The sequence below is a fragment of the Hyla sarda genome, chromosome 5 (assembly GCF_029499605.1).
Source record: "Hyla sarda isolate aHylSar1 chromosome 5, aHylSar1.hap1, whole genome shotgun sequence".
Classification (NCBI taxonomy): Eukaryota; Metazoa; Chordata; class Amphibia; order Anura; family Hylidae; genus Hyla; species Hyla sarda.
The window spans coordinates 183,672,504-183,693,683 of NC_079193.1; the positions used below are offsets into that span (position 1 = coordinate 183,672,504).

At 40.4% G+C, this 21,180-nt stretch overlaps 1 protein-coding gene across 1 annotated transcript in view; it reads left to right on the plus strand.

Moving 5' to 3' along the window:
- LOC130273671 (uncharacterized) overlaps window positions 1–21,180 on the plus strand; it is a 105,264-nt gene that overhangs the window by 35,460 nt on the left and 48,624 nt on the right. Inside the window, exons 13-15 of the mRNA XM_056520852.1 lie at window positions 2,408–2,485; window positions 9,114–9,203; window positions 17,785–17,809. Of these exons, the coding sequence (XP_056376827.1) occupies window positions 2,408–2,485; window positions 9,114–9,203; window positions 17,785–17,809 (193 nt within the window). The remainder of the gene's footprint in view (window positions 1–2,407; window positions 2,486–9,113; window positions 9,204–17,784; window positions 17,810–21,180) is intronic.

A 21,180-nucleotide genomic window follows, 5' to 3' on the forward strand; every position in this document is an offset into this window, starting at 1 on the left:
TTAGAAAAACTAGTGATTATTTTTCCCCACCTAGAAATTTATCTTAAACCCCATAATGATGTTCTCTAGGGTGCAGCATTTTATTTCCTATATTTTATCCCTGCCTTTCAAGAGCCCAGTAATTAAACGGATCCCTCCAAGGAAAAACCCATGATAAAGGCAGTGCACAAGACTTCAAGGTAAAATGGTTTATTTACCCGGCATGCAACGCGTTTCGCTGGATAACCAGCTTCATCAGGCATGTTGAGGGTAGAGACACATAGGGTATTTATACACAACAGTTAACCCGCACATTGCTGGAATAAAAACAATAGGCAGGAGCCCATAAAACACACACATAAAAAATAGTGAAATAAAAATAAAAAAAAATATATAAAAAATTATATCTCACATACCCAACTAGAGAAATTGGATATGTATATACATAAAATATAAAATATGTCAATAAATTTGTAATATATTTATAATATGATAATAGAAGGCAAGTCAAGTCACACAGCGTTCTCAATCATCTCATTTAAACCACCAGGGAAAAGGGAACCAAGTGAGAAAATCCAGTATGATTCTCTATTAATTAGCCTTTGAAAACGATTTTTTATAATGGATGGTATAGCCTATTGGATTTCAATAGTTCCCATTATCCCCAGTGGATCCGTAATGTGCCCTATGGGCAATATTTGCGTATCAGAAAAAATTGTACTTCTAATTCTGACTTTTTGGAACAATCACGTATTTTACAGAATCGCTTTAGAGAGAAAAACTATCCAAAATCGATTCTAAATAAAGCTTTCAATCAGGCTAAGGGACAACGACAAGAGGATTTGATAATTGATAAAACTGATGCGAATGATATTAAGAAAGAAATTATAAATCTTACAATCGATAAATGTCAAATTGATTGTAAAAATAGTAAAAAATCCAATAAGAATTATAGTCACAATTTCGTTACCAATTTTAATTGCGCAGCACCCAAGATAAAAACAATACTTAATAAATATTGGTACATATTAAAAGGTGATCCGATACTTAAAGATATTTTGCCTGACCACCCAGGTCACATTCCGCAGATCACAAAATCTGCGGAATCTGGTGGCCCCTAGTGACGGTCTGAAGAATAATCGTTTTGTTACATCTAATCGTGTAGGACAGGATAATGGCACCATCCCCTGTGGAAAAATGAGATGCAAATGCTGCATCATGATAGAAAAAGGTGACAATTTTGTTTGTAATATTTCGAAAAATGTATTTCGGATTAAGGGAACGCATGCTTGCGAAAGCAGCTATGCGGTTTACCTTTTATCTTGTATTTGCGGTTTGCAGTATGTGGGCCGCACCGTTCAGACGGTGCGGTCCCGCATGAATAAACATCGTTCCAATGTGGGAAGACAATTCATGCTACACAGTGTCTCACGACACATATGTCAAGTCCACTCCGGGAATTTTGACTGTCTTAAATTAAAAATCATTGAAGTCATACCATCCATTATAAAAAATCTTTTCAAAGGCTAATTAATAGAGAATCATACTGGATTTTCTCACTTGGTTCCCTTTTCCCTGGTGGTTTAAATGAGATGATTGAGAACGCTGTGTGACTTGACTTGCCTTCTATCATCATATTATAAATATATTACAAATTTATTGACATATTTTATGTATATACATATCCAATTTCTCTAGTTGGGTATGTGAGATATATATAATTTTTTATATATATTTTTTTATATATTTTTTAATTTTTATTTCACTATTTTTTATGTGTGTGTTTTATGGGCTCCTGCCTATTGTTTTTATTCCAGCAATGTGCGGGTTAACTGTTGTGTATAAATACCCTATGTGTCTCTACCCTCAACATGCTTGATGAAGCTGGTTATCCAGCGAAACGCGTTGCATGCCGGGTAAATAAACCATTGTACCTTGAAGTCTTGTGCGCTGCCTTTATCCTTGGTTGTTCCTTGGAGGGATCCGTTTAATTACTTCGCCTGTGTGTCCAGGAGCAGCTGCCGCTCTTCGCCCGTTGCAGGGTCACTTCACGTCTTCACCATAGTTGTACTTGGTCGCAGTACAACTAGACTTGGTGAGCAAGTTTTCTTGTTTGTTCATATTATCTTTGCATTACGGTATCACACCAGGAGCGCTCTCCTTGTCTGTACTTTTCAAGAGCCCAAGCATTTTTATTTTTCACTCATTGAAGTCAATTGAGAAAATCAGCAATATTAAGTAGGGGGAAATTCGCAATCAAATTCTGCTGTGGATTTTGTGGTGGATTTTCAGTAGATATTCTTGAAATCCAGGTAAAGGTTTAAAATGAAGAAGTGCTAAACTTGCCTCATCAGTACCCTTGTGCTTCAATAGCAACCCTTTTTTGTGTGTCCTATTCAGTAAAAATGTAATATTTTAACTTTTACAGAACAATAATAAAGGCAACCAGAATGCTTTACCTAAGGCAACCCCAAAACGAAATTTAATATCTAAATTCTTATGTAAGGTAAGCAGTTTGTTTTCTGAGGTTGTATTTAAAGCATTTGTTTAGGATTTACCCAGATTATTATTGTGTTTAATTAAATACATTTTTTATTTCAGAACAATTATGTATGTAATGCAGGCAGTTTGAGGGTAGTTTCTTGATGAATCTAACATGAAGTATTTTGTACATGTATCACATTTGTATAATTGTGCATGAACATGTATGTTGTCTCCTGCAAAAAATAAATAAAAATAGAAATGTAGCTTGAGGATTCAAGGCATAAGCATGACTTAGTGTACCGGTCACCTGCAAAAACTTCTTAAATAATGTAGATAGTACCATTATATGTATATTTGTAATATACATTGGTTAGAAAATTTGTATACTTCCTGTATTTGGTCTCCTCACAATGACACACAGGCAATAGCTGCAGAGACAGCAATTTTTCACCCACAACTATTCAATTTTTTTAACCAATGTATATTACGAATATACATATAATGGTATTATCTACATTATATGAAAATATTTTGTTAACAGGTACACTTTAAACATGGACTTCATTCACTGCACAATGGCTTAGGCCACAATCCCATTGAATCTCATTGAATTCAAATTGTCATGTATGCAGTTTATTGAATATGTATTTTTCAAGATTCACAAAAACAGAAAAGACCACAGCAAAAAAAAAGTGCTACAACATAAGACTTCACATTTCCAGAGAATTGTTACACCTGCTGCATACTACATGCTTGTGGTAGAAAAGATACTGTGCTTTAGTGGTACAAGTAATATTGAGGTCAGCCTCGATGCACCAACTGTGAGAATACTCAGTTCATTTCCTACAAACAGTGACTAGAGAATCAAACCTTTTCTTTCATTTTATTGTTGCCCAGGGTTTGAAACCATAAAGTTTATCTCCAAGCAGACTTATTGTTTAATAAAGCTAAAGGTCCCTATATACTTTAGTCAAAATTCATCCAACTATCTAAAGCATATAGAGGCCTCCCCAATCTCCCCCAACAGATAATGTCAGGCGAGAAAAGCATCAGGCAAATTGTTCCAATTGCTGAACCCTTTTGTTTTCAGAAAAAGATAATCCACCTCTAGAGCTGCCTGGCAGCAGCTTACTACTCCTTTCTCCATTGTAAAGACATGACCTTGTGTCTGGCAGCAGCTTACAGCCTCTCTCTCCATTGCAAATACATGATATAGGGGAAGAGTCGTAGAGATGGCTGTTGGACATACAAATGCTTAAGTCTGGTGGTTATTGAAGGTTTGTAGCCGGGTTGCTCTGTGTGCCCGCTCATAGTGCCAGATTTCCTGCTATAGAAATCTGCCGATAGCAGCCGCACACAGCTACCCGGCCGCAGCCGGCAGCTCACTATGCAGTCTTTCTGTGACTGCTGTCTGCGCATCCGCGACATGAAATATGCCGCGGATGCACTTCTACCTTGCCCAAAAACCTTTTTATATGTTGTACATCTTGGCATGACATTAACCTTTGTTATATACTTCATAATAAAGTTTTTTTTTTTTTTTTTTTTTTTTTTTTTATAGTAATAGTGTCTGTCCAAGCTGAAGCACTGGCATGGACAAAGTCCAGTAAATGAGGGTGGGCTAGCACTCCTCTGTGCTCTCTCATGTCTGATAGCACTCCTCTGTGCTCTCTCATGTCTGATAGCACTCCTCTGTGCTCTCTCATGTCTGATAGCACTCCTCTGTGCTCTCTCATGTCTGATAGCACTCCTCTGTGCTCTCTCATGTCTGATAGCACTCCTCTGTGCTCTCTCCTGTCTGAGTACTATTAGAAAGGAGAGAGCACAGAGGAGTACTATCAGACAGGGGGAGAGTACAGAGGAGTGCTAGTCCACCTCACTGAATTTTGTCCATGCCTGAGCTTTAGCTTGGACAAAGCCATGATTTAATAAGCCACGATTTCTATAAAAATGAAATAGATTTTTCTTAGAAAGTGTAATAGAAAGGTTTATGTTTTTTAATACATAAATAATGATAAATAAATATATATAGAAATTATGTGACCAGTCCTCAAAGGTATACAAGATAAGAAGATAGTTAGATCCAGTACAATGAAATATTGAGTATTCATTAAATAAAATGCAATGTATAACATAGAATAACTGAAGTCTAGCGCAGGGCCCTTGCGCAGGCTCCAGATAATTATTGTAGATATAGGTACATTAGAAAACAATAATATCAAGCCAATATAATAGATGTTCCCCACTATTAGTTCAGGGTATAATACCGTATTTTCCGGCGTATAAGACTACCCCCAACTTTTACAGTTAAAATATAGAGTTTGGAGTATACTCGTGTAAGACTACCCCTCTACCGCGATGTACGGTACCTTACCATTGTTCCCCCACACTAGGTTGTCAGCATAGTTTCCCCCACACTAGGTTGTCAGCATAGTTTCCCCCACACTAGGTTGTCAGCATAGTTTCCCCAACACTAGGTTGTTAGCATAGTTTCCCCCACACTAGGTTGTCAGCATAGTTTCCCCCACACTAGATTGTCAGCATAGTTTCCCCCACACTAGGTTGTCAGCATAGTTTCCCCTACACTAGATATGCAGTGTAGTCCCCCCCCCCCCCCCCTACATTAGGTTGTCAGCATAGTTCCCCCCCTACATTAGGTTGTCGGCATAGTTCCCCCCTACATTAGGTTGTCGGCATAGTTCCCCCCACATTAGGTAGGCAGTATAGTTTCCCCCACATAAGGTTGGGGGTATAGTTCCCCCCACATTTGGTAGGCAGTAGACCCCACAGACATACAGCCTTAAGCCATATACAGTGTATGGCTGGAGGCTGTAGGTCTGTGTACTGCCCCACTTCAGTGCTCTGACCACCGCTCCTCCGCTCAGGGGTCATGTTCTACTGCTATGGCCTATAGGCCATAGCAGTAGTTCCTGGGACCGGAGGAACGGCGGTTGGAGCACCGAAGATGACGTGCCTCTGGTAACTTACCATACGCATGCGTCCTCGCTGCACCACTCCACTCTGCTCTGCCGTTTCTATGGGCGCACGCACGGACGTCAGTGATGTCCCTGCGTGCGCTACCTTCTGGCGGCCCCTGCATTTTTAAAGTTAACGCAGGGCTGCAGAAAGGTAACGGGGACATCCTTGTGTCCCGAAAAGATCTTTCGGGACACCGGGATGTCCCCAATAAAAAATGAAAAACGTCTGGTATGGCATGGTTTCCAAAACAGAGCCTCCAGCTGTTGCAAAACAACTCCCAGTATTGCCGGGCAGCCATTGACTGTCCAGGCATGCTGGGTGTTTTGCAACAGCTGGAGGCACCCTGTTTAGGAAACACTGCTGTAGGGTAATTTTGGTATCGGAGGCAAGTGTAATTCTTGCATCTGGGCCCTAATTTTGGCCTCAAATGCACATGGTGTGCTCTCACTTCAGAGCCCTGTCGTATTTCAAGTCAACAGTTTAGGGCCACATATGGGGTATTTCTGTACTCGGGAGAAATTGCCTAACAAATTTTGGTGGCTTTTTCTCCTTTTACCCCTTATGAAAAGGTAAAGTTGGGGTCAACTCCAGCATGTTGTTTTAAAATTTTTTTATTTAACATGCTGGTGTTGCCCCATACTTTTCATTTTCACAAGAGGTAAAAGGAAAAAAAAGACCCTCAAAATTTGTAACGCAATTTCTCCTAAGTACGGAAATACATCATGTGGACGTAAAACACTCTGCGGGCGAACAACAAGGCTCAGGAGTGAGAGCACCATGTACATTTGAGGTGATTTGCACTGGGGTGGCTGATCGTTACAGCGGTTCTGACATAATCGTGCAAAAAAAAAAAAAACACATGTGACCCCATTTTGGAAACTACACCCCTCACAGAATGTAACAAGGGGTATAGTGACCACAGGTGTTTGAATCATTTTCGTTAAAGTTGGACATGAAAATTACATTTTTTAATTTTTTCACAAAAATGCTGATGTTATCCCAAAATTTTAATTTTCACATGAGGTAATATGAAAAAAGTTCCCCATTTCTGAGTATATAAATATCCCATGTGTGGATGTAAAGTGCTCTGCGGGCTTACTAAAGGGCTCAGAAGAGAAGGAGCGCCATTGGGCTTTTGGAGAGAGAATTTGTCCGGAATTGAAGGCCATGTTCGTTTACAAAGCCCCATGGTGCCAGAACAGTGGAACCTCCTACATGTGACACCATTTTGGAAACTGCACCCCTCACAGAATGAAACAAGGGGGGTAGGGAGCATTTACACCCCACATGTTTCTGTTTTTTTGAACAGTGCTCCATGAAAAAAAAAAAAAAAAACATTTGCACAGCCCACTGTTCCAAAGATTTGTCAAACGCCAGTGGGGTGTAAATGTTCATTGCACCCCTTGTTACATTCCGTGAGGGGTGTAGATTCTGAAATAGGGTCACATTTGCTGCTGAACTTTGAAGCCCTCTGATGTCTTCCAAAAGTAAAAACATTCCAACTTTATGATGCCAACATAAAGTAGACATATTGTATATGTGAATCAATATATAATTCATTTGGAATATCCATTTTCCTTACAAACTGAGAGCTTCAAAGTTAGAAAAATGCAAAATTTTCAAATTTTTCATGAAATTTTGGAATTTTTCACCAAGAAATGATGCACGTATCAACGAACATTTACCACTATGTTAATGTAGAATATGTCACAAAAAACATTCTGTGAATCAAATTCATTTATAAAAGCATTCCAGAGTTATTAATGCTTAAAGTCACAGTGGTCAGATGTGCAAAAAAAAAGCTCTGGTCCTTAAAGGGGTACTCTGGTGGAAACCTTTTTTTTTTTTTTTTTTTCATATCAACTGGTTCCAGAAAGTTAAACAGATTTGTAAATTACTTCTATTAAAAAAGCGTAATCCTTCCAGTACTTATTAGCTGCTGAATACTACAGAGGCAATTCTTTTCTTTTTGGAACACAGTGCTCTCTGCCGACCTCTCTGTCCATTTTAGGAACTGTCCAGAGCAGCATATGTTTGCTATGGGGATTTTCTCCTACTCTGGACAGTTCTTAAAATGGACAGAGATGTCAGCAGAGAGCTCTGTGTTCCAAAAGTAACCAAGTACTGGAAGGATTAAGATTTGTTAATAGAAGTAATATACAAACCTGTTTAACTTTCTGGCACCAGTTGACATAAAAAAAAAAAAATACATTTTCCACCGGAGTACCCTTTTAAGTTCACAATGGGCTTGGTCCTTAAGGGGTTAATACACCAGGATATACATTTTACATCCTTTTAGGAAGCAACCCCAAGAGCTGTGGTCACTTCATGGAAGGTGGGTCCTGGCTTCTATCAGCAGTCGAGGACCCTGCCATTATGGGGAACATCAGCGATCGCACTGATGCCCACCATTAACCCTTCAGATGCTGTGATCAATACTGATCACGGCATCTGCAGCATTATCAGGGCATTATTAGGGAGGACTCTTTAGACCACCTGGGAGTCAGATGAGTCAAGATGGCCACTGGAACTCTGCTTACCAGCTCTTCTCATCTAGTCTACCTAAAATTGGAATAATCCCCCTCCCTCAATAAAAATTAAAACCCATCCCCAATAAAAATTAAAACCCTTACCCCCAACCCTTTTTTCTTTTTTACAAAAAAATAAATACCCATATTTTGTATTGCCGTATGTGTAAATGTCCGAATTATTAAATTTAATGTTATTGATCCCTTATGGTGAATGGTCACATCACATCCCAGAAAAAATTCTATAAAAAATTATCAAATATACAATTTTTGTTGTGTTTTTTTTTTATTTTAAGTACAGTAATAGTAAAGCATGTAAACATGAGCATCATTTAAATCGTATTGATCCACAGAATAAAGAAAACATATCCGTTTTACTGTTCAGTGCACTGCATAAAAACGAAGCCCAAAATATTTTTTTTGTTTGTGCCATACATTTTATGAAAAAATGTTTTCCTTTTATTTGTATAACTATCTGCTCATTCTGGGCTAAGTAGTCATGTCTGTGGTCCTATTTGTGATTCATAGCTTTTTGTATCAGTTCATATAGAGAGCGTTTTTCCATTACTGAGCAGCACTGCCCCTTTGGCTACTTAGCCCAGCACGACAGATATTTACATGAAAACATTTGTTATATGTTGATACTGCTCTGTACATTTGATGTTGGTCATTATGTTGGTTTTTCCTTTACCTCGTTATTTTGCATTACTTTATATGCTGGTTTTTGACAATATTATGTTGTGGCTATTTCTGCATGGTACTACTGTTTATTGTGTTAAAAAAAAAAAAAAAAAAAATACAAACTGCTCTTCCCCTCCTGTATTATAACATGCTATCTTCAGATTGGATTATGTTTTTAATATGACCGATTCTTTTTAATTTAGTTATTAGGTTTTATTTTGGTTTATGGCCTTCAGTACAAGAAAAAATTATAGCTTAGATCACTTAAACTTTATGGTTTATGACTTCATTTCTACTAATGGGATATAAGTAATAATGTCTGCAGAAATTCTGTCTTTAGAAGATCTAAGACATTTTAATGGCACAACCAGCGCTTTTACTGCCTATAAATGAATGAATTTAGTTCATTTATTTGTGCAAACCTTTATTGCTTTCTTTTTTGCTTTCTTTTTGGCTCGGCAGGAATGCAACTTTACCTGTAATTCTTTTCAAAATTATAAAACACACGTAGAAAATGTGCATGGCAAGAAGGATGATGATGAAGACATTCAGGTACCAAATATCCTCATGCATATTTTTGCCCATGAAATGTTTACTCCTTATCTTTTGTGCACTTGTTGATTATTGGTAAAATAAATAGCAAGACTATTTCTATATGTGCCCCCCATAGTAGAAAAATAGCCCATAGTTGTGTGAAAAGTGGTAATTTTGCCACTTTGCACTTGTGCAGGAATCTTTCATGTTCACCTTTAAGCTTAAACACCACAGGCACTTTTTTTTTTTTGTTTAAATTTTGACTCCTTAAGCTAGTGTTTTGTCTTAACATTTCATGCACAAAAATTCATTATTGTCTACTAAAGACTTAAGCTGGCTATAAACATTAGGTGAAAGTCTGCTGATCTTGCTGGGATCTGATGACCATCTTTTGTGTATAGGGGTGAATTGTGATGGTGAGTTGGTCAAGTAGACCTGAATTTTTATTATTTTTTTTGGATGAGAAGCTTCTATTTATAATGTAAGTACACTTAGCCAAGCATATGTGTATGCTTGTAATGGGAAAGAGATGTCGGCCGACCAACTATTTGTTTGCCAGCTATCTGAAATGTTTGGCCAGCTTTAGGCTTTATGATCACTCTGTCTTTCCATTTACCCCATTGAAACCAAGTTTGGATCAGATTGGCCTATAGGAAAATGGTATTTTATGGCAAATCCACTACTGTTCATATTTGTTACTATTTGAAAATATGTAAATTTGTTTATTTTACAGGGGTTGTTATTAAAGGGAATGTGTCCACATATATATATATATATATATATATATATATATATATATATATATATATATATATAATTGTGATGGAACATTGGTTAATTTGTGTATTAAATGTTTGTGTAATGTTTATTTATTTATTTTTTAATACATTTTATTCATTTATGAAGTTTGTACTAGGGGCTGCCATTGCCTAGAGAATCTGTGAGGCCGTCCCTTAACGACACCTTCACAGATGCTCTACAGCACTCACTGGCCATAGGAGCGTGAAGACGAAGACCGCCTCATAGAAGATCATTACGGACTGAAATGCTGTCTTCTACGCATGTCTGTCATGGGCAGAACACCATGTCTGACACGTGGGGGAGCCACCATATTATCAAAGTCTGGAAGCAGCCTGTCCCTCCGGCTACCTCTTTGATTCTCTGGCTGTCCTCATTGATTCACTGGCCGGCTGTATAATGAGAGCAGCGCGCAGCGTGACCTGGGGGGGAGGTGACTTGGGGGGGGGGGGGGAGGTGATTAGGGGTGTCCGGGGGTAGGGGTTGGGGGTTGGTGGTTTATGGTGCCCATGGTGGTGAGGGGTGTACACAGATTAGTGTTGGATGGGGGGGTCTAGAGAGGGTGCCGTTGACACATGGACACAGGTTGTTGGGGGGGGGGGGGTTTGGGGCTGTTGACACAGGTTAGTGGGGGGCCCTAGTGGTGTCACCAGGGTGCCTCCAGTGTCGCCCCTCCATACAAGTGTTTACCAGGATGTTGCAAAACTAAAACTCCCAGCATGCCCAGACAGCTTTTAATAAAACTGTTAACGAGGGCTTGTGGGGGCATGTGTTTTGGAACTAAAGTTTTTAAAATGTGTTGGCGCACCTGGGCCTAGGCAGTAACAAGATGGCATTATTTAGGCTGGGAAGGGCCAGTAACAATGGACCTTGACCATCCTAGTAACGTCAGGCTGTTGCTGCTTGGTTGTTATCTTGCTGAAGATTAAAAAACGGGGAACCATACACATTTTGGTTTTATTTTAATATTTAATTATTAATGCAAAAATCGTGTGGGGGTTACCCATATTTTCATTCAACCAGATACCAACCAAGCAGCAACAGCCTGACATTTTTGATGCTCGGGGCCTGTTGTACTGGCTCTTTCCGGCACCCCTGTGGTGGTGGGTACTTGGGTATTAATTGGGGGTTAGCGCTAGCTGGTTTTGAGGTGAACGCTAAAGCCCTGGCTTAGTAATGGACTTCGTCTGTAAGACTGCTTCAACTACTAAGCCTAAAGTAAATTTAAGAACAAAAAATTTTTTTCAAACTTTTATTCTAAAAAAATAAAATAAAATAAAAAACTCCCCCACAAGCCTTTAACTATTTTATTAATATTTAACCAAAAAAACGATGTCAATGATTTCGTCCACTGAATCCAAAGTAGTCCAAAGTCGGCAAACGCTGATCTGAAATGAAAAGGGGGGGGGGAACACTAAATAATGTATTATTACATTTATGGGAAAAAAGTGGTAGAAATGTTTTAACACAGCTGCTACTGTACAGCAGTAAAGTGGGTAAGAGGCTTCTGTCATTGACAGGCAGTGAGCAAGAGACTTTTGGGTCTGTACTTTACCAGTCACCAACAAAATGGCTCTGCCTAATAGAAATGAAAAGACTAAAAAAAAAACTCCTTTTGTACACAGACACAAGAGGAAGGTGTAGAGGGTCGAGGCCACATTTGCAGAACTTTATTTCCAAGTTCCTTGCTTTCAACAGATTCTTCATGTTAGCTCCCTCTAGTCAACAGTGGGAAATATGACAAGATATCTTAAATTTTTTTTATACTTTGTGACACGTAAAAACTTTTAAAAATATTTCCAAAGATATTTTAAAAATGGGAAAAAATTATTTAACCTCTAAAAAAAAATAAAATAAAATAACAATTGGTGACACATTCCCTTTAAGAGACGCTAAAAGGCCCCATAATTGCTTATGGTTCATATGTGGCCTAAGTGAAAGGGTCAGAGATCAGCTGAGAAACAAGAAAACTCTTGTTTGTTGGTATCTTTCGTGCAGGCATTAAAAATCATTATCGCCTGATGCCCCATGTAAACGGGGGTGATGTAAGGCCGAAAGTGATGACGTTAAAGGGCTGCATGAATGATCCAGTGATTGTTCATGTGGCCCGGTCTGCAACTGACAGCAATGTGAAGGCTCATTAAACAAGCGCTGATTAAATTGTTGCTTGTTATGGGGACCTCTTTAGCTTATATAAAAGGGCTTATAGAGTCTGCCAGAGGGATAACATCACTTTGGCTAAGGGCTCTTTCACATCTGCGTTTGGCGCCGTTCAGGACCTCCGTTTGCAGAATCTTTTTAAATGACGAGAGTTAAACGGAGAAAAAAACTGCTGGTCCATTTTTATTTATTTTTTTAATTAAATTTGCTCAACTTCTGCAAAAGACATGCACCTGATGAAAATCCAGCTGACCCCATTTAAAGTCAGTGGGACCAGTTTGTGTCCATTGTGCAAATAATTCTTGTTGGTCAATTGTTTGGCATTTGTGATTGAGCTCCCAAATGGAGCTTCAAATGCAGATGTGAACCTAGCCTTAGGCTATGTTCACATGGTTGATTCCGGATGGAATTTCCACCCTATAAACACGGATGGACATTCAACACTGTTGAATGTTTTGGCGGTGCCAGGACTGCTCAGAAATGCACGTTTTCTTAAACGGTAATGCATTACGAGCAGAATCCGCAGAAAGAATAGACATGTCTTCTCTCTCTGCGGACGCTGGAAGCAGGATTTCCACTGTGTGCACAGTGCAGCCAAATCCTATTGAAACTGAGACTCTGCTGAAGTGGCACCTGCTCCACATAGGTTTGTTAAATAAAATATATTTAGCTCTTATCCATCTAGAAAAAGCTTTGTATCCTGGCAGCCATATCTTTTAAGAAAGTGTTACTGTTTGTTGGAATTTCACCAGTGATAATTCTGAAACTGTTCTTCTCAGCGCATGGTTAATAAAAATGATCTTTTTTTTTTTTTAACCTCGCCCCTTTAAAATTACTTAACATGGCTTTTCCATACCAAAAAAAATCGCAGTGTGCTCATTTTCAAACTATGAACTGTGACAGCAGTCTGTTTCATGCAGTAAAGTATCCTTCTATGTGATTAAGCTGACAACCAGATTGTACCCTCTGTATCTACCTATACAACAAGTCGTGTCTGTGTACAAGGTCTCATTGCTTCTGCATAAAGCATTGATTACCGTATATACTCGAGTATAGGCCGAGTTTTTCAGCACGATTTTTCGTGCTGAAAACACCCCCCTCGGCTTATACTCGAGTGAACTCCCCCACCCGCAGTGGTCTTCAACCTGCGGACCTCCAGAGGTTTCAAAACTACAACTCCCAGCAACTCCCAGCCGATGGCTGCCCGGGCTTGCTGGGAGTTGTAGTTTTGAAACCTCCGGAGGTCCGCAGGTTGAAGACCACTGCGGCCTTCAACATCATCCAGCCCCCTCTCACCCCCTTTAGTTCTGAGTACTCACCTCCGCTCTGCGCTGGTCCGGTCCTGCAGGGCTGTCCGGTGAGGAGGTGGTCCGGTGGGATACTGGTTCCGGGCTGCTATCTTCACCGGGGAGGCCTCTTCTAAGCGCTTCGGGCCCGGCCTCAGAATAGTCACGTTGCCGTGACAACGACGCAGAGGTGCGTTCATTGCCAACGTAATTCTGCGTCATTGTCAAGGCAACGGCTCTATTCCGGGCCGGAAGCGCGGAGAAGAGGCGCCCCCGGTGAAGATAGCAGCCCGGACCACCTCCCCACCGGACCACCTCCTCTCCGGACAGCCCTGCAGGACCGGACCAGCGCCGAGCGGAGGTGAGTACTCAGAACTAAAGGGGGTGAGAGGGGGGCTGGATGATGTTGAAGGCCGCAGTGGTCTTCAACCTGCGGACCTCCGGAGGTTTCAAAACTACAACTCCCAGCAAGCCCGGACAGCCGATGGCTGCCCGGGCTTGCTGGGAGTTATAGTTTTGAAACCTCTGGAGGTCCGCAGGTTGAAGACCACTGAGGGCGAATGATGAGAAGAGGATGATGAAGGGGGGGGTGTGGGGATGATGAAGGGGGGGGGTGTGGGATGATAAGGGGATGATGAAGGGGGGATGTGTGGGATAAGGGGATGATGAAGGGGGGGATGTGCGGGATGATAAGGGGATGATGAAGGGGGGATGTGTGGGATGATAAGGGGATGATGAAGGGGGGATGTGTGGGATGATAAGGGGATGATGAAGGGGGGATGATAAGGGGATGATGAAGGGGGGATGTGCGGGATGATAAGGGGATGATGAAGGGGGGATGTGTGGGATGATAAGGGGATGATGAAGGGGGGATGTGTGGGATGATAAGGGGATGATGAAGGGGGGATGTGTGGGATGATAAGGGGATGATGAAGGGGGGATGTGTGGGATGATAAGGGGATGATGAAGGGGGGATGTGTGGGATGATGACAAGGGGATGATGATGAGGATGTTAATGACGGGTCTGGATGATGACAGGGGGGGGATGAGGTATTTCCCACCCTAGGCTTATACTCGAGTCAATAACTTTTCCTGGGATTTTGGGTTGAAATTAGGGGTCTCGGCTTATACTCGGGTCGGCTTATACTCGAGTATATACGGTAATATAGAAGAAACTGCCTCTCTTGAAGTTACAGTCAAATCTGTGTACCAAATGCCAGTGATTTGTGGGACATATTGGAAAACTAACTGGATTATCAAGATTGAACTAAGATAAGAAGACTTATTACAATGTTAAAATTCATGACAACTTGCAGTTCTTGGCTGTGAAATAACTGTGAATATAAAGACTTCTCCATTCAAGATAAACTTATGGAATACATTCTCCAAAGCTCAGTTAGAATTCTGGGACCTTGTCTAAAAGAGAAATGGATATGGACTGGTAAAACCAAAAACGCAACACAAAAGTTGTGGCTCTCTAAGTGAAGGTTGTCTTATTATGAATGATAAAACTAGTGCTTTATTGGCTCCAAACTTCCTTGTATATGTAACTTCTGCAGGTTAATTGTAGCTGTGGAATGCCCAAGTCTTCACAGTATTTCATATAGCTCCACTTAATTTTTCAATCAAGAAGATGCCTTGGGAAAGGATGTTAGTAACGCGTGGATAAGCAAGAGTATCGACACCCTGGAGTACTTTTAATTAGCGAACGATGGATTGGCCAAGAATTGTAACCTAATCTGTATTACAGCATGGTCTACATGTGACTTGATCAAGATCTGTTCTAAGGTGTATGCCTTGAGATTCTTTTCATTTTAGTTTGAGGCCATAAGAGGAATGTTGGCACTTGTCCACGTATTCCGTGATGAGCAAACACACAGCAAGATTTATGTTGACAATACATTAAAGATATTGCACCATGAAGACTCCCTCTTTCTAATAAGGCATACGAATGTCATGAAAAGCATTTAGCTGCTGAGCACCGAGCTGTGAGACTCCATAAAAGACCGTTAACAAGCAGCTTGAATGGCCATTACGTAATACTACATTTCCCTTTGCTGTGGCCTGTACAAAGAAAACGTATAGCAAAGTACAACTTGGCTGTGGGCTGCTGAAGTTGGAACCACATCAACTAGCAGACTGATTGGCAAGATTTTTTTCATAAGACAACGCTTATACTGTAAATAGTCTTACAACAAAACCACCAACATTTAAACAAAACATGTGACAGTTGTGTGTTTTTGGGTTGTTTTCTTTTGTTTTGCTTTTTTTTTTTTTTTGGGGGGGGGGGGGGGGGGGTGGTATTTAATATAAACACAAACTTAGACTTCCTTTTTAAGAAGCTGTAAATTTGAGATTGTTCAGTTTTTGTAGCCATAGTATGTATTAATGTAATCTTAAAGGGAAGTGCCATCAGGAACTTCTCTGGCATATCAACATAATGTGCCATAAATGCTTTATAGGTGCAGGTTCAAACCTCAGCTTTTGGGAGAATAGAAGTCATTGAACAGGCCAAGCAGAGTCAATGATAGTTTCACAAAAAGCAGGGCTTTGGTTGTTTGGCTCTTTGCATTATCCCTTAGACTTCCATAGAGATGGTAATGTCTCCATAGCCCACTACTGTATAGGGAAAGTGGCAATCCTCAATCCTGTAGATACTCCATAAATGTTTGAGAATGCCCCATTACAGATACATCCATTGAATTATACAGCAACAAAATGCAACCATAGGGTTTATTCTATATCCTAGGGAATATATTGGAGAGGACCTAGTTACAATTTATGCTTCTACCCCTTATATAGACTGACACAACATTGCTGGCTCGATGAAATGTGCATTGTTCACATTGCCTTTGGACTCTGCAATTCTGTCAGAATGACAGGAGTTTAGTGGAGAAAAAAAAATAGTGCATGCACTATTTTATTTTTTTATTTTTTTATTTTTTTTTTATTTTTTTTTTCTCACTAAATTTCTGGATCCCTGACTTGCCCCATTCACTCAATGGGGTCAGTCGGGACCTGGCAGTGTCCGTTGTGTTCCAACCTGTTTCAGGGTTCATTCTTCTCAAGAAAAAGTCAAATGGACACTGAATGGGATGGAAGACAACGTCAGAGTGAACATAGCCTAACTTCTACTAATTCTTCTATTTCAAGAAAATATCAGCACTAACCCTTTGATAGATAATGGATATAACCCCCCAACCCCCCCCCCCCCTTTTTTTATTTGTAGATTACATAATGTTTGTACAGATACTATGTTTTCAAGACTTCTTTAATGGTTTTGCGTAAATGTTTGAGGTCCAGTTGCCTACCTAACTTGTTGGTTTTAGTAGTGACTCCTTCTAGAAATATTTAATAAGTTAATCACTGAGTGTTACCCCTCACCTTGACTATAGGATGCCCCTAAACATTCTGACTAAGAGCACTGATTGAATAGTGTTAAACTGTTATGGCACTCCCCAACTGATAGCATCCAGTAGTATAGTAGTCAGTATATTCATACATTTTGTAGGAATACGAGTAAGACCACACAGAGCAGTTATACAAAATGATGATCCTTTTGGGACTTTTATTTGAACAAACTTTGCAGAGATCAATAGTACAAGCGAATGTAAGGAATTATACTATATCTTATTATACAAAATACTACTTTCTCTTGTTATCTACACTGCCTGCGGTTCCCCTCAAAAAAAAAAAAAAAAAAAAACGGGGAAAAAAACCCATCTCAGCCTTGTCCTGGGTCTGCTAGACAAAGCAATTAAAGTCTATGGAAGGGGAAGAATGGGGCTCTTCCCACCAGCCTTTTGAAGAACTGAAAGCTATAGATGAAGCACACAGAGCAGAAATCTACTGAAAATGCCATATACCAGTTGTATAATGGCCAGAAAGAGTGTGGTTTCAGGGCAGCTTATCCTGAAAAGTTACATGAAATGGCAGGTATGGTTTAATGGTTATGTTATGGGGATACAATTCTTTATTAAAAATAGAGCAGGACATGATGAAAAAATTAATGCAGTTTTGTATCCTTGACAAGGACTATACATAATGGTTTCCTGACTTGCGTCACAATAACTGTTAACTATTATGACTTTTTCTGACCAATCTACAGGAATTACTTTTTTTTTGTTATATAGCTTCTTTGGGTTATTTTTCTTTGCAGTTATTCACAGTAGAACAGACAGTCTCTTTTTTAAATGGGGGATAATGGGTTCATAAAGGGCTTAACTTTTTTCCCTTTTCTGTGGGAAAAGTTACCAGTTACTCAGTTTTCCCAAGTAATTGTTAAATATGTTTCTTCATCAGGTTAATTCTTTTTTTCTTTTGTTTTGGGGCTGGTTTGCTTCTTCACTTTAAAGAATTCGAGCGCATTGAAAAAAGCAGGTAAGTGTATTTTAATTCTTTCATGGGTCCTTACTTCTATGCATTTGCCAGGTAGACAGTGAGCTTCTGTGCAATGCTGTTGCCTACTTTTCTCTCACAAAACTTTAGGTACTATTTTGGTGTGTGCACATATCATATTTTTCTTCTATTGGAAACATGCAAGGCAGAAATTCAGAGGGTGTCCTCTGATTTCTGCTGCCTGTTTTGCCACGTTTCATCAAGTATTTTCTTGCTGCTTTTGATAAAAATTGACCTCATTCAATGGATGGTAGTCCACGTCCTGCATTTTTGATGCTACAAGCAGAATTGGTGACTTGTCACTTATTTCTGTGTGTTTGAAATGCGTGTGGAAAATGCAATACACGCAACAGTTCAAAGTGTAAACTGTGGTGCTTATTCAAATTGAAAATGATAGGACACACATTGCATGCATGTTTTTGTAATACTGGTTTTACATGTTTATGATGCTGTCTGGTGTGACAGCTTACTTTCAAATGAAGTAAAATTAAATTGATACAAATCCCTTAGGTCATAAATTATTTCTATGGATACCTCCCTGATAATATTTCTTAAAAGAATGCACTTGACCAATTTTATCATAGTATTTAATCCTAACTTCAATTCTCATTGAATTCCAGATGAAAATTCAGGATGTATTTAGCTCATCCAGGCCCATATAATAGATAGATGCATATATCAGTGCCCCACTCACAGCTCCCCACCCCACTCTATAACTGCCATCAAATAGCTCTGTATCCCCCTCCTTAATGCATACTGTCCTATTCTTGAGTTTTGATTTTTTTTTAAAAATATATATAAGCCTACTTTCTTACTGCCGTCATGAATCGGTAGTGTTACGGGGGTCGGGGAGAATAGTGGGAGAAAAATTACTGTAAGAGTCTTCTTTTTTTCTCCTGCTAGTCCCGTCAAAAAAACAGGTCCCAGCGGCCCCCATAATAGTAAATGGGAGTTGCCTGGACCTGTTTTTGCCTGTAGCTCCCCATCACGAGAACAGCCGGTAAAGTGAAGGAGGGAAAAGAAAATTATTTACAGTCTATTCTCGACAGGGAGCAACGGCAGTGTGAAAGGGGCCTAAACACTATAAAATGTGATCCTGTGTGTTCCTTGGGGCGAGGAGTGAATCATATACGGTATTTATCGGGGTATACCAAGCACCGGCCTATAACACGCACCCTCATTTTACCAAGGATATTTTGGTAAAAAAAAGTTTTTACCCAAATATCCTTGGTAAAATAAGGGTGTGTGTGTGTGTGCATGTGTATACCCCGATACACTGTTTCTGACCCCGCAGAAGCCCCCAGGAAAGGCAGGGGGAGAGAGGCCATTGCTGCCCGCTTCTCTCCCCCTGCCTTTCCTGTGGTCTAGAGCCCTGCTGCCGCCGCTTCTCTCCCCCTGGCTATCGGTGCCGCTGCCCCATTGCCTCTCCCATCCCCGGTTTTATAATTACCTGTTGCTGGGGTCGGGTCTGCGCTGCTTCTGGCTCCGGTGTCGGTCTCCTGCGTCGTTGCTATGCGCTGCGAGGCGCAGTGACGAGTGACGTCTTCAATGCGACGTCACTCGTCATTACGCCGCGCAGCGCATAGCAACGACGCAGGAGGACCGGCACCGGAGCCAGAAGCAGCGCGGACCCGACCCCGGCAGCAGGTAATTATACAATAGGGGAAGGCAATGGTGCAGCGGCGCCGGCAGTCTCTGGACCCCAGGATAGGCATGGGCAGAGAAGCCGGCAGCGACGGCAGGTCTCTAGACCTGCAAAAGCCGCTGCAGTTCATTGATTTAAAGCGCCCGCTTTAAATAATTGAACTGCAGCGGCTAATCGGCGTATAACACGCAGGTAGACTTTAGGCTAAAAATTTTAGCCTAAAAAATGCGTGTTATACGCCGATAAATACGGTATGTATTTATGTATCCTACTTTTTAATGTCACCCTTCGTTTCTTTATTTTACTATGACAATAAAATCCCTTGCTGGGGAAAATAAATTAATTAAGTAAATAATATTTACTCAATACAATTCAATCCATTTTTATTAGAAAAAACACGTTAAAGTCACCTTCGTACGAGTAATGGAATTGCACACACCAGCAGTAATGCATATGAATAATGGGAAAATGTCCAGCACCAGTTTTACCTGCTATCCTGGTGCTGGACATTTTCCATTATTCATATTCTGCACGTGGAAGGGAACACCTCCCTATTGGTCAGAGCACAGGAGCAGAAGCAATGATCTGAGTGGCTATCCTTTGTTAGAGTGAAGCAGTAATGCATAGTGAGATGAAACAGACTGTACCTTTTTGTTTACTTTGCCCACAGCTTGTAGACTTATATCGGCATTGTTTTGTAGTTCCACAGAACAGTCGGCGAGGCAGGCAGAGTTGCAGCAGCACTTCTTTTGACCGAAACGCTTCTAGCCTGGAGCCCTGTACGTAAATTATGTCAGTCAGGGCGGTTTGAAGGTGTTCTGCTGCAACTCTGCCTGTGCAACTGTTCTGCAATTACAAAACAAAACTGATATAAGTTTAGAAGCTGTGGGCAAAGAAAACAAAGGTACAGTCTGTTTCATTTTAAAACTTCACAAATTAAAGGGAGATTCACAGGAAATCAAAAATAACATTTGTTGGATAAAATTGAGGGGGAAAATTCACAATTTTTTTGCTATTCACTGTTGAATAAAAGTAGTAATTTATTTCAGATCTTTAGATCAGTATTGTTACAACGCCGATTCACGTAGTTTAACAGTTGAAGAAAAACTTATTTTTAATACTTTGTATAGCCCTATTCTGACTTTTCTAAGTTTTCTCCCTGTCTACAGGGCTTTGCTTATGGGTTCGTTTATTTTGTTTTGTGGTGAGGGGGTAAATAAGTTTAAGGTCAGATTAGTGACCTAAGTGTACAGGCTACTAGAGCAGCCACAGAGGCATTTAGAAGGCCTCTAGCTGCCATGCCTACTGATCGGCACCCCATTTAGTGGCTAAGTATAAGGTCATATATGTGACCTACTTGTACAGCCTACTATGGCAGCCACAGAGGCATTCAGAAGGCCTCTAGCTGCCGTGCCTACTGATCGGCACCCCATTTAGTGGCTAAGTATAAGGTCATATATGTGACCTACTTGTACAGCCTACTATGGCAGCCACAGAGGCATTCAGAAGGCCTCTGGCTGCCATGCCTACTGATCGGCACCCCATTTGGTGGCTAAGTATAAGGTCAAATATGTGACCTACTTGTACAGCCTACTATGGCAGCCACAGAGGCATTCAGAAGGCCTCTGGCTGCCATGCCTACTGATCGGCACCCCATTTAGTGGCTAAGTATAAGGTCAAATATGTGACCTACTTGCACAGCCTACTA